At 53.7% G+C, this 11,602-nt stretch overlaps 1 protein-coding gene across 3 annotated transcripts in view; it reads right to left on the bottom strand.

Annotated features, from left to right (window-relative positions):
* The window catches only part of SERPINA5 (serpin family A member 5), an 11,412-nt gene extending 459 nt beyond the window's left edge, over positions 1-10,953 (bottom strand). The window contains exons 1-5 of one of the 3 annotated variants that reach the window (XM_001928569.5): positions 10,854-10,953; positions 3,979-4,614; positions 2,049-2,319; positions 1,536-1,683; positions 1-588 (exon numbers count right to left, since the gene is read on the bottom strand). The exon at positions 1-588 is cut by the window's left edge and continues 459 nt beyond it. In XM_001928569.5, coding sequence (XP_001928604.1) covers positions 400-588; positions 1,536-1,683; positions 2,049-2,319; positions 3,979-4,597 — 1,227 coding nt within the window. In that variant the 5' untranslated portion in view covers positions 4,598-4,614; positions 10,854-10,953 and the 3' untranslated portion in view covers positions 1-399. Of the gene's footprint in view, positions 589-1,535; positions 1,684-2,048; positions 2,320-3,978; positions 4,615-7,986; positions 8,221-9,068; positions 9,204-10,853 lie in introns of those variants that run through there. The other 2 variants (XM_005666421.3, XM_005666420.3) reach the window with 2 other exon arrangements.

The raw sequence follows: 11,602 nt of genomic DNA, 5'->3' as shown, positions 1-11,602 counted from the left end.
ACTTTCTGCTGGCAATAGCTAATGGAACAACCCTTCTGCAGAGCTCAGTGGTATTGGGCTGGGCAGCAGGGACCTGGACTCTGGGCTTCTCTCTGCCACCAACATGCTGTGTGGCCTCAGGCAAGTCAACCAGCTTCTCCTAGCCTCAGTGTTAATCTCCATTATATAGATGAGGGCAGTACCGAATGTTCTCTAAGGCATTCATGTCTTGCAATTGTGTGAAAAGAAGCAATCATCAGTATTTCAATGTTACTATTATTATTATTATTATTATTATCTGTGAAAACCTCATCAGTCAACTAAACCTGTGTAAATCACCAGCTGCTAGCAGATAGACAGCCACAATGCACCCTCACCCTTCACTACGGAAGCCTGTGCCTTTCAGGAGACATCCCCGCCTCAAGGGTGGGTCACTTTGCCCACAAAAAGGATGTTCTTGCTGTTCTCCACAATGAACATCAGAAAGGGCCTGTTGAACACTATCCTTTGAGAGCTTATCCGGGCAGATCTGAACATAAAGATGGTCCCCGTGGCTGCAGCCGCTTTGGTCCCCGACTCGTCCACCTCCACCACGGCTTTGTGCACCATCTGCAGGGGAGACAACAGAGGCTGGGAAGCACCACTGGGAGAAAGGGCCAGGCTTCTGCCTGCAGCATCATTGTCAAAGTCTCTGTGCTATGGAGCCGTGGAGCAGATGGGAGATGGTGTGATCAAACAATCACTGTGTACCAGGGCTCGGAGGTGAGGTCACGTGCATCTTTCATTGAGTTCTCATGGCACCTCACAGGCGAGGGTATGACTCCCCAAGTTTATGGAGAGAAAGAAGGCTCAGAAAGGTCAAGCAATTGCTGGAGATCACACAGCTCGTGCTCGAAGGAGCTAGTGCCTGATTTTTAGTTTGATCGCTTAAGACAGGATGCCTACCCCCAAGGCAGAGTGTTCGGTATGGCTTTCCATTGCATAAAGGATAAGATGCAAAGTGAAACCTTTGGTTCCTGAGGGAAAAGAGGAGGGAGAGAAAGATATGGAATAAGGAATAGGATGGAATATAATAGAAGAAAATAGAATAGGGAGTTCCCATTGTGACTCAGCGGAAACAAATCTGACTAGTATCCATGAGGACACAGTTTGATCCCTGGCCTCACTCGGTGTGTTAAGGATCCGGTGTTGCCATGAGCTGTGGTGTAGGTTGCAGACGTGGCTCGGACCTGGCATTGCTGTGGCTGTGGTGTAAGACAGCAGCTACAGCTCCGATTCAACTCCTAGCCTGGGAACCTCCATATGCCGTGGATATGGCCCTAAAAAGACCAAAAAAAAAAAAAATGAATACAATAGAATAGACTGGACTGGAATAGGGTGGAATGGAATGGGATAGAATAGGATGGACTGGAATGGGATGGCATGGCATGGCATGGCATGGCATGGGATGGGAGAGGAGGGAAGGCGAGGTGAGGGGAGGGGAGGGAAGGGAAGGGGAGGGAAGGGAAGGGAGCACAAATTTGTGGAAGCAGGTGCTCAGAAGCCTCTGCGCTCACCTCGGACACCTGGATGTTGGAGGTATTGCTGATGCCGGTCAGGTCTGCGTGGGAGGTGAAGACATCTCTGATCCCCAGCTTGGGGAGGACGTTCTCCAGCTGATAGGAGCCCTCAATGGAGAACTTGGGGAGGTGAAGCTCAAGCTGCCTGGAAGGAGAAGAGGACTTTTCTTAAGACTCCCTCAGGGCGCTGGCTGACTGAGCTCCAACTCCCACCATCTCCTCTTGGCTTCATAACACTTCTCCAGCCCACTGCTTTGGATGGAACCCGTCCTCCTCTGGACTTGGACCTAGGCTGTCCCCCAGGGTCACTGCCCACTTTGATGACCCCATCAGGAAACCCAGTTGGGCTGGCCGGGGGGCTGGGACTTCACACAATGCCTCTGGGCTTGGAGGCAGCTCCAGGGCTAGGTGAGTCCTCCCCACCCCCACTGCGTGACCCTGCTGCGGGGCGGGGTGCGGGGGTGGGGCAGGGTGCAGGTCAGGCTAGCCTGGGCGTGCTGCGATGAATACCTCTTCATAGACATCTTGAGCCACTTCCTCAGTGTCTTCTCCTTCAGGCCCTTCTCCACCTGCTCCATCCCGCCCTCTTGAGGGAGAACGAAGAAGGCGGTGGCATTGCCTTGGTAGGGGACCCCTACCACCTTGCAGGAGAGGTTTCGGTCCAGGAGGTAGTAAAACTGGTCCTCACGTTTCATCATGGGCACCCGCACCACCGTCTCTGAGGTCACGTGGAAGTCCTGCTCGTGGGTGATTTTGTGGTTGAAGCTTGTCTCCCACTTCGCTAAAGACGAAAATGGAAAAGGAATTAGAAGTTCTCAGCTGCCAGTGAAAAGCCTGCAGACAGTAAACCTACCCCACAGAGACAGCATCCTCGCTAGGGCAGTCTCGCTGGTGGAGGGGACTGCTGACCCCTTGGTTATGAAGACAAACCCTTTCCTAACTTGGGGGGCAGGCTTGAGCTTTTTGGGGGGGCTTTTCCTTCCACATTGTGACACAGGGTTAGTTTTCACGTTTTCAGAGGCCCTTCACCCCTAATGTTGTTTGTTTGATTTTCTCAAATGTTGTTTCTCAAGGTCAAATAACCAAGTGAAGAGGGTAATACAGATGGCTGATGAAGCTACAGAATATCTGAGCCACTTATTCTTTTCTTTCTTGCTTTTTTTTTTCTTCTTTTGTCTTTTTAGGGCTGCGCCTGTGGCATATGGAAGTTCCCAGGCTAGAGGTCGAACTGGAGTTGCAGCTGCCAGTCTATGCCACAGCCATAGATAGCAACACGGGATCTGAGCCTTGTCTGCAACCTACACCACAGCTCACGGCAATGCTGGATCCTTCACCCACTGAGCGAGGTCAGGGGTCAAACCAGAATCCTCATGGATACTAGTCAGGCTTGTTACCGCTGAGCCATAATGGGAACTCCAATATATTCTGTTTTTCACTCTTCTCTCAGTATTGGGTTTCAATTGAGGTTTGGGAAAGAAGTTTCTAAAGTTCCTGGAAATATATGATTTTTCCTGCTGGGAAATCTCTGATTATGCTTCTTGGTCTGTCTGCTTCATATGGGACACTTTGTTCAAGACGATGCAAGTCGTTGTCCCCATCTTCTTAGCAGTTACCAAGTACAGATCTCGCCCCAATGGCTCGCTAAGCTTGTTTTACAGCTGTCGTCTGCAGCCTAGCCCTGGACCAGGGGGACAAGAAATCTTAGAATCCAAGCTTGACACTCACCATGGATGACCATAGGAAGAGGAGGGCTTGGTTAACGGTTTAACTACTTTCCTCCTTCCCTTCCCCTTCCTCCCCACTGCCCCTCCCCTCCCCATCCTCAGCCAGGCTCCAGCCAGGGTTCTCAGCGGCTCTGTATCTGGAAGGAGAAGCAGGTGTACAAGCTGAGATGGTTAGGGATATTTACAAGAAACATCCGGGAGAAAGAGAAGGGGAGAAGGAGGGAAAGGAGGGGAAGACTGCTCAGAGGAACAGGCTCTTGTCCCAAGATTTCCTGGTTGAGAAAACAGCCCCAAGGAGCTCAGGGGAGTGAGGATCCAAGGACACGGGAGCGGCTGGGAAATGCCCTCTAAGGCCCCTCTGATGCCTACAGCCCTGCCCTGCATAGCCAAGCTGTTGGTTTCTTTGGCATCATGGCCTTGACAAACTCATGCTTGGGTGGAAGCTGCGCTTTACGTGTCCCCAGGGGCCCACATGGGCACCAGCTCCTCCCCAGTGGAGGAAACATCATCCGGGGGTTTTAACATCACTTCTCACAATAAGAAGGCACTGCTCACCCACCCCTACAAGGCTGACTGTTGACTTCACTCTATTGACAGGCACGAGAAAGGACTAAATCCACTTCCACTCTTTCATGTGTGCGAGAATTGTCTATTATTTTTTTTTTAACAAAAACAACTGAAAAGAGAAAGTTCAGGCTCAAGCCCAAGGGCCTTACCTTTAAAGAATATGTAATTCACCATAACCATGACCTCGGTGCCATCCAAGCCCTTAACCAAGTCCACAATCTTGCCTTTCGTTTGCTTCACCACATAATTGTTGATCTGCTTCTGGGCCCCTTCTGGGTCCTCAAAATCAGTGGGGAAGACATCTGCCAGGTAGCGCGTCCTCAGGGTGCCCAGGAAGGCCTCCTGGATGGACAGGGTGGGCTTGGTGAAAAGGGCGTTGCCCAGGCTCAGCTGGAGATCCTCTCTGGGCTGCCCAAGCTCCCGCAGCAGCCGCTGGGAGGCGCTGTGGAGCTCCTCCTCTGGGCCCTCCTGGGGGTTGAGACCCAGGCCCTCCAGGATCTGTGCCTTGGTGCTGGACTGAGCCCCCAGGGAGAGCATGGCCAGGCTCATGGAGATGCTCAGAGGGGAGAAGAAAACATTCTGTTCCGGGCTGGCTGCGGCCAAGGTCCTGTAGAGGTCAAAGGTAAAGTCCCTGATGCCAGGGGCCACCGTGGCGACTGCAGGAGGCAACTTCAGGACTCTCTTCTTGGTCTCCCGGGAGTGGTGGCGGCCAAGGGAGGCCCCCCGCGGGCTGAGAAGCACCAGGCACAGGAGGAGGCAGAGCCGCATTGTGGCCGCCCGTCACTCTGAAAGGAAGAGTAGAAGATGCCCTCAGAGGGGGTGGGCGGCCAGTGAATCCTCAGAGACAAGACGGGAAGAAACATGCAAAGCTGACATTCCAGAAGATGGCACTGCCAACAAGCAGCCCGAAGGGAGATGATGAACCCGAGAGGCTGGGAGTCAGGGTTTAGGGAGCCCAGCAGGGGCTGGAGGACAGAGACCTGGGGTGGGGACCTCTAATGGTAGCAAGAGGAAGGACAGGCAGAGGAGCGGGACCCTAGGTGGGGACTGGCCACCAGAGCAAGGAGCCTCCTTTCATCCACATCAAGGTACCAGGTGATGGAATGTGGGGCGATGGGACCTGGTGCAGAGGCTTCTTCTCCCATGTTCTGGCTGGTCAGCATCTCTGTGGTAGCCAGGAACTAGCACTGTTTCTATACATGACCTCTAACCGCCACCTGGTCCTGGGGTGTGACATTTGCAAGACCTGGTGTCCGTCTATGAGCTCAAACTCCATTCAGTGGTTCCTGCTGTACTGCTGGCTTTGTTCTTGTCACTCTCTGCATGTACTCATTGGTGGGCAGGGTGCCAGGCTGCAGTGGTTCGTCACTGAACACACAGTGTCACTGGTCCCCCCTCTCCTTCCCCAGGGCTGCTCTGGGACCCCCAAGGCCACCCTTGTCCTTCATCAGAAGCACCCTTCTCTCTTGAGGGCACTGTGCCCTCTAACATGAGCAAGACTTCCTTCCTCTTCCGTGATGGGCTGAATCATGCCCCCAGATTCATATGGTGAAGTCATAACATCACGTCCTCAGAATGTGACTGTGTTTAGAGACAGGGTCTGTCAAGATGTGATTAAAATTAAAATGACATCATAGGCAGGTCCAGATCCCATGAGACTGGTGTCCTTATGAGAGGAGAAGATTAGGACACAGACATACAGACCAAGGGGCGACCACGTGAGGGCTATGAGGACACAGGGAAGAGGGAGCAATGAGAGACAATCAGGGACAAGCCAAGGAGAAAGGCCTCAAGAGCAACTAGCCCTGCCTGCCCTTGATCTTGGACTTCCAGCCTCCAGGACTGTGAGACAATGAATGCATGTTGTTTGAGCCCCCAGGCATCTCTTCTTCTTTGCATCCCTGATGAAGAGGCCCTGGGCTTTTGTCTCTCTATAGTCTCCTCTCTGTCTCTGTCTCTGTCTGTCTCTGTCTATCTCCTATCTCTCTGTCTCTGTTGCTCTGTCTTTATCTGTCTGTTCCTCTCTCTGTCTCTGTCTCTGTCTCTCTGTCTCTTTCTCTCCCTCTCTCTCTCTCTTTCTCTGTCTCTGCCTCTCCCTTGCCCCGAGGAGGTCTTCCATCATTCCAGCCTCACCCTCTCTCATACCCAACTCCCTAAAACCCTCCATTCAGAAACCCTCCCTGTGCCCACCGTCTACCCACTGTGAACGATCCAGACTCTGCAGCCCAGCAGCCTGTGTTCAAGTCTCAGCCCTGAAACTTTTTCCAAAAGTGTTTTGGGGCAAGTCACATCCCTAGCCACTGTCACCCACCTGGAGGTAATGACAAAATCTGCACCAGGCATGGCTGGGGGGCTTTAATGAGTCAACATATGTCACGTGCTTGGAGCAGCGACCAGCACAGCTGTGTGAGTGTGAGCCGTGTGGCAGGGACTGGCCAAAGCCCCCCACCTGCCGAGATCCCCCCTTCCTTCTCTGCATGCAGGGGACATGTTCTCACATGACCCCAAGCTGACCTGCCTGACCCCTGAGGAGAGCTCCCGTTGGGCGGGAACCCCCTCCGGGTGGGTATTCTCCTGCTTTAGACACCAAGTCATCAGGTCCCCTGGCACTGCCACAGAGTCACACGAATGATGCAAAACCCAACTCCAAGGGCCCCAAACAGTGGCCTTGGACATGGCTTGCTGGGGAGACCGGTGAACTTGGGAGTCAGCAGAGCTGGCCTGCAGTCCCATCTTTTGTTGGAATGAAACTCAGTGACTCAAGGAGTCACGTTCACACCCCTGACCTCCAAATTGCACCTGAGTCACAGAGGAAGTTCATCTGGAAGGTTCTGTCTGCAGAACCCGCAGCTACCCTGAACCAAATACAGTGGCCCAGCAGTCCCTGTGCCAGTGGGAGGCTCAGGTACGTCGCTGGCACTCTGGACACATCAGTTTCTTTGGCCTCATGCCCACCCACGGAGGCGGGCTCTGCTCCTGGCTCCCTTTCACAGATGCGTCAACTGAGGCTCAGCATTTACAAACAGTGGCAGAGCTTGGGCTCAGACCCAGTTCTGACCCTCACAGGTCATGCTCTAAATTGCCATACCTTTCAGCTTCCCCCACGTCCCTGGCCCTCCCCTGTGTCACAGTCTCCAGATTTGGTCTTCTGCCCCTCAGTGTGACCACAGACAGCCCCCGCTCTGCAGAGAATTAAGAAACATGCCTGGGTCTCCCACGCTGATACTCCTTTTTGGTTCCCACCCTAAGAGTTGCCTTCTGGGTGCTGAGATCTCTGTGTCCTTTGCTGAGGTCCCTCCTACGCAGCTAAAACCATTGCCATCACAGATGCTGCTGAAGAAGCAATTCAAACCGCCACCCCCACCCCACACACAGATGAGCACTGAGCTGATAATGACCCTCAAAGAAACGCTTTCAAAGAATAGCTACAGACCACGGAGGAGTTTCCTGCTTGGATGGAGCCCAGGGACACCTGGCCGGGGTGCAGGAATGAGAGACCAGGCCTCCCATGCCCCAGCCCTGCAGCCGGCCTGCTGACCTTGAGCCTGGCCCTTCCCCTCTTGGGCCGCAGTTTCTTCATTAAAAAAAAAACAAAAACAAAAACAAAAAACACAGAGGTCTGTTTGGCGCTATGGCCCCACCACTGCCTGCCCCCCAAAAACACTGGTGACCTGTTGGGCCAGAGCTGCTTCTGCCCCATGAGTCCCCCTTGAGAGCAGGGCCTTGGCTTCCCCCTGGCTCCCCTGGGCTGCAGGTTTGGGACCCAGAAATCTTCCTCCGTTTAGTCCCTCTTCTCTCTTATTGAAGCCACCGTTTATCAAGGACCAATCAGACACTCTATAAATATCACTGCATCCCATCGTTACCCACTTTACAGCCAGATAAAGCAAGGCTTCCAAAATTGGAATAGCTTGTCCCAGCCAGTGAGTGACGGAACCAGGATTAAAATCCAGATTCCCCTGACTGGTGTACATGCTGCCTCTTGGCTCCCTTCTGAGGCTCCAAGGAGTACCATGGGCTTCCCCTTCCTCAGTGGCCACTAGTGGGTCTTAACCTGTTTAGCTGAATTAGCTCACTTACACTCTTCCGCAGCAATGTGGAGTTGGTGTCATTGTCACAACCGTACAGAAAAAGAAACAGAGGGTCAGAGAGGTTACCTCGGAGAGCAGAGGCCAGGGGGTGCTCATTTCAGCTTTCCTAGTTTCCAAGGCCAGGCTTTGCCCTCACACTCTTGGGCTTCTGGTGCAAATGCTGCGATGGAGTTTGGGGCCAATGTGGAGCCGCCTCCGAGTCAGCCCCGGGCTCCATTAGGCGGCTCTCAGGAGGCCGCCCCCACCGTGTGCGGCAGAGCCTGGCCTGGCTGACCCTCTCCTGGGCCCCTGACGCCAGCGTGTCTGCAGAGACGCCCCCACGGGTCAGAGGGAAGACAGAGGATCGATCAAGCCCTTCTGGCACCTGGGGCCAAAGCACTTGCGGTGACAGAGGGTGGGCATGGGTAGGCAGGCCCTGGGCTCTTGTCCCCCTGGTCCCCCACCATCCTGACCCAAAATCTGCTGGCATTTGTTCCAAATGTTAGGCAACAAAGTCCCATCGAGGTGGACTTCGGACGCTGCCATGGGAGGTGTGTGGTTCAGCCGGGTCTGTCCTCCGATGTCAGCTGATCACAAGAGGAGACACAAGACAGGAGCCCAGGCAGAGAGGGGAAGACCGAACAGTGTCCCCTGGATCCTAAAGACGGGGGGAGGGGGGCAGAGTTTTCTGGAGTAGGTGAGCTAGGGACTTTCCTAAGCTCCCTCCCATCTCCAGGGCATCACCAAGGCTCGATGCCTACTTTTTTTTTTTTTTTTTTTTTTTTTTTGGAATTTTAGGGCTGCACCCACTGCATATGGAGGTTCCCAGGCTAGGGGTCAAATTGGAGCTGTAGCTGCCGGCCTATACCCCACAGCCACAGCACTGTGGGATCCAAGCCACATCTGCAATCTACACCACAGCCCACAGCCACACTGGATCCTTAACCCACTGAGTGAGGCCAGGAATCGAACCTGCATCCTCATGGATGCTAGTCAGATTTGTTTCCACTGAGCCATGATGGGGACTCCGAAAGCTTGTTGCTTTTTAGCTCTGCAATCTTCCTGCCTCTCCCCCCTTGTCCCCCACCACCCTACTGGAAGCCCCTTTTGTCTTTTACCTAGACCACCTCCCCTACATTTCCCCTGTCCCCGAGTGTCATTCTACATACTTAGGTACGTCCTGAAGAATCCCCTTCATCACAAACACGGTCCAGGCGCTCCCCTAAGCACATCATTGCTGCCCATTGGCTTGGTAAAATCACAGTCTGATTTGTGTGATAACCCACGTGGCCGCATGAGGTCCAGCTCTGACTGGCTCTCACCAGCCTCCCCTGAACTGCTCTGCGCTGCCACCACCCCCACCCTCCCCCCACCCCCGCTGGGCACACTTATTTTTCAATTCCTAACACAGAAGCCCCATCCGTCCCTGCCTTCACACAGTCAGCTCTCTCGGCCTTTCTCACCGGGACCAGCTTCTGGTCCAGGCCTCCACTTAAACATCACTTCTTAATGGTACTTTGTCCACCCTTGGCCCTGCCCTCTTGGCTGTCATTGTTTCTCTCTCTCTCTTTTTTTAAGGCCACACCTGCAGCATATGGAAGTTGCTGGGCTAGGGGTCAAATCGGAGCTACAGCGGCCAGCCGCCTACACCACAGCCACGGCACCACGGCCTTGATTGCTCCTTTCATAGCTCCATCAACGAAGGGATGAACGGATGAATGAATGAATGAACGGACCCCACTTCCTTCTCTGTAATTCAAAGGTGTTAGACCACACACTGGTGGGAATGAGCCAGGCTGGGCATCCTGGGCTAAGCCCTGGCTGTCCTGAGGCTAACTTGCCAGTTGACCTGGAAGTACTTCCCCACTGAAGCTCAGCTTCTTTCCTGTGTCTTTCTTTTTTAAAACCACTTTATTGAGGTCGGACTGACATACCAAAACCTGTACATATTTAATGTACAAGACGCGGTGAGTTTGGAAAGCAGTACACAGCCGTGAACCCCCCTCCGTCAAGGTCACAAACACATCCATCACCTCCCAAAGTTCCCTCCCGTCCCCTTTATTCCTCAAGCTGTGGCTTCTCCATCGGTGGAAAAGGATGTTGGCGGCGGGGAAGCAGTTTCCTTTCATTGTTGCAGTTCTTGCCCAGGACCCCATCCTTAGAAAAACTGAAAATTCCGCTCGCTTTATATCTACATTTTGTTTATTTAACAAATGGCCAAACAGCGTCTCAGCGCTCTCACGACCATGCTGGGTGGCAGTCTCCCAGCAGGGCGGCCTTATCTCAGCACAACAGACTATATTTGATCATATTTTTTTCTTGGTTCTGAAGGTCCAGGTTTCTAGGCAGAGAAAACAGTAGAAGCTATGGTTTAGGGAGCAGGTCCTGGGTACCAGATATTTTTGTCCCTTCTAGCTATTTCAGGCTTTCTCTGGACTGTTGGCATTTGAAGCCAGAGGACTCGTTGTCGTGGGGGCTGCCCTGTGCGCTGCAGAATGTTTGGCAGACCCCGTGGTCTCTACTCACTGGAAATTCATAGCAGCCCCCCTCCCTCCCTACTTCCAGCTAAAACTGTCTCCAGACATGCCAGATGAGTCCTGGGGGGGGACAAATCATATTTGGGGGAGAACTACCACTTGTTTAACCTTCATGGTCACACCGTGCCAGAGTGTGATCATTTGTGTCTTATGCACCAGGAGGCTAAGGCTTGGCCAGATTTACTGCGGGGGTGGGGTGGGGGTGGGGGGGTGGCCCCCCAGACCACACAGCAGGGTGTCGGGGGGACTCCCCCTGCTGCCTCAGAGGTCCTGGTTCCCTTCCCACCACTATGGAGAGATGGTCCTGTTTACCCTGAGACACCTGCAGAGCTTTTAAGCCCACCACATGCTATAACTCCGGAGTCCATTCCTCACCCCCGAGCCCACGGGCCCTCCGGCCACCGTGTCTGTACTTACTCTGTCCCCCGTGGCCGAGCGTGCACACAGCAGAGGCGCCAGTCAGTCGGGCTCCGTAGAAAGCAGAGGGCTGGCTGGACAGGAGCCAGCATCTGTCAGTGACCACGGTGGGCCCTGACTCCGCCCCTCCTCTGGCCCCGCCCCCAGCTGCCCTGCCCTGTCTTCTCCTGTCCTGGCAGGACTTCTAGACCTTCCAAGCCAAAGCCACTGGAGCTCTGACCAAGGCTCACTGCTTCGAAAGCCCCCTTTGGGCCACCATTTTCCAGCCATGGCACATGCAACCCAGGGAGACCAAGGTGGACAGGTGGCCAGCTGCGGGCATTCCAGACACAAAGAAAGGGACACCCTCTCAAACCTCTCTGTCTCCAGGCTGATCCCTTTGTTTACTGCAGCCAGTGTGTAGCAGATCTGGGGAGAGGGGCCAAGGTCTTCAGGCTTGTTCGCTTGCTGGACTCATGGAGACTACAGCCACATCCTGGTGGAGATTAGATTGAGAGCGTCCCACAATGGCTGCGATGAGGGTTCACTGTATTTGCCCCCTCTTATTGCATCAATGACTGAACTGAGGCTCAGAAAGGTGAAGGGACTCTTCAGACACATGCACCAATTAAGGACCGAGTGAGGCTAAGGGCCCAGGTAGCCGGCTTCAAGGCCAGTGCTCCCTGCATAGAAAAGGTCTGTCTCTAGGATTTCTATGGGCTTGGTTGGACTATTCTTTTCTACTTTGAAACTGGAGATTCAAAACTCAG

Source organism: Sus scrofa, chromosome 7 (assembly GCF_000003025.6).
Source record: "Sus scrofa isolate TJ Tabasco breed Duroc chromosome 7, Sscrofa11.1, whole genome shotgun sequence".
In the NCBI taxonomy this organism is placed as follows: domain Eukaryota; kingdom Metazoa; phylum Chordata; class Mammalia; order Artiodactyla; family Suidae; genus Sus; species Sus scrofa.
Note: the sequence above shows the minus strand (reverse complement) of the source record. Positions and strands in the feature narration are given on the sequence as shown.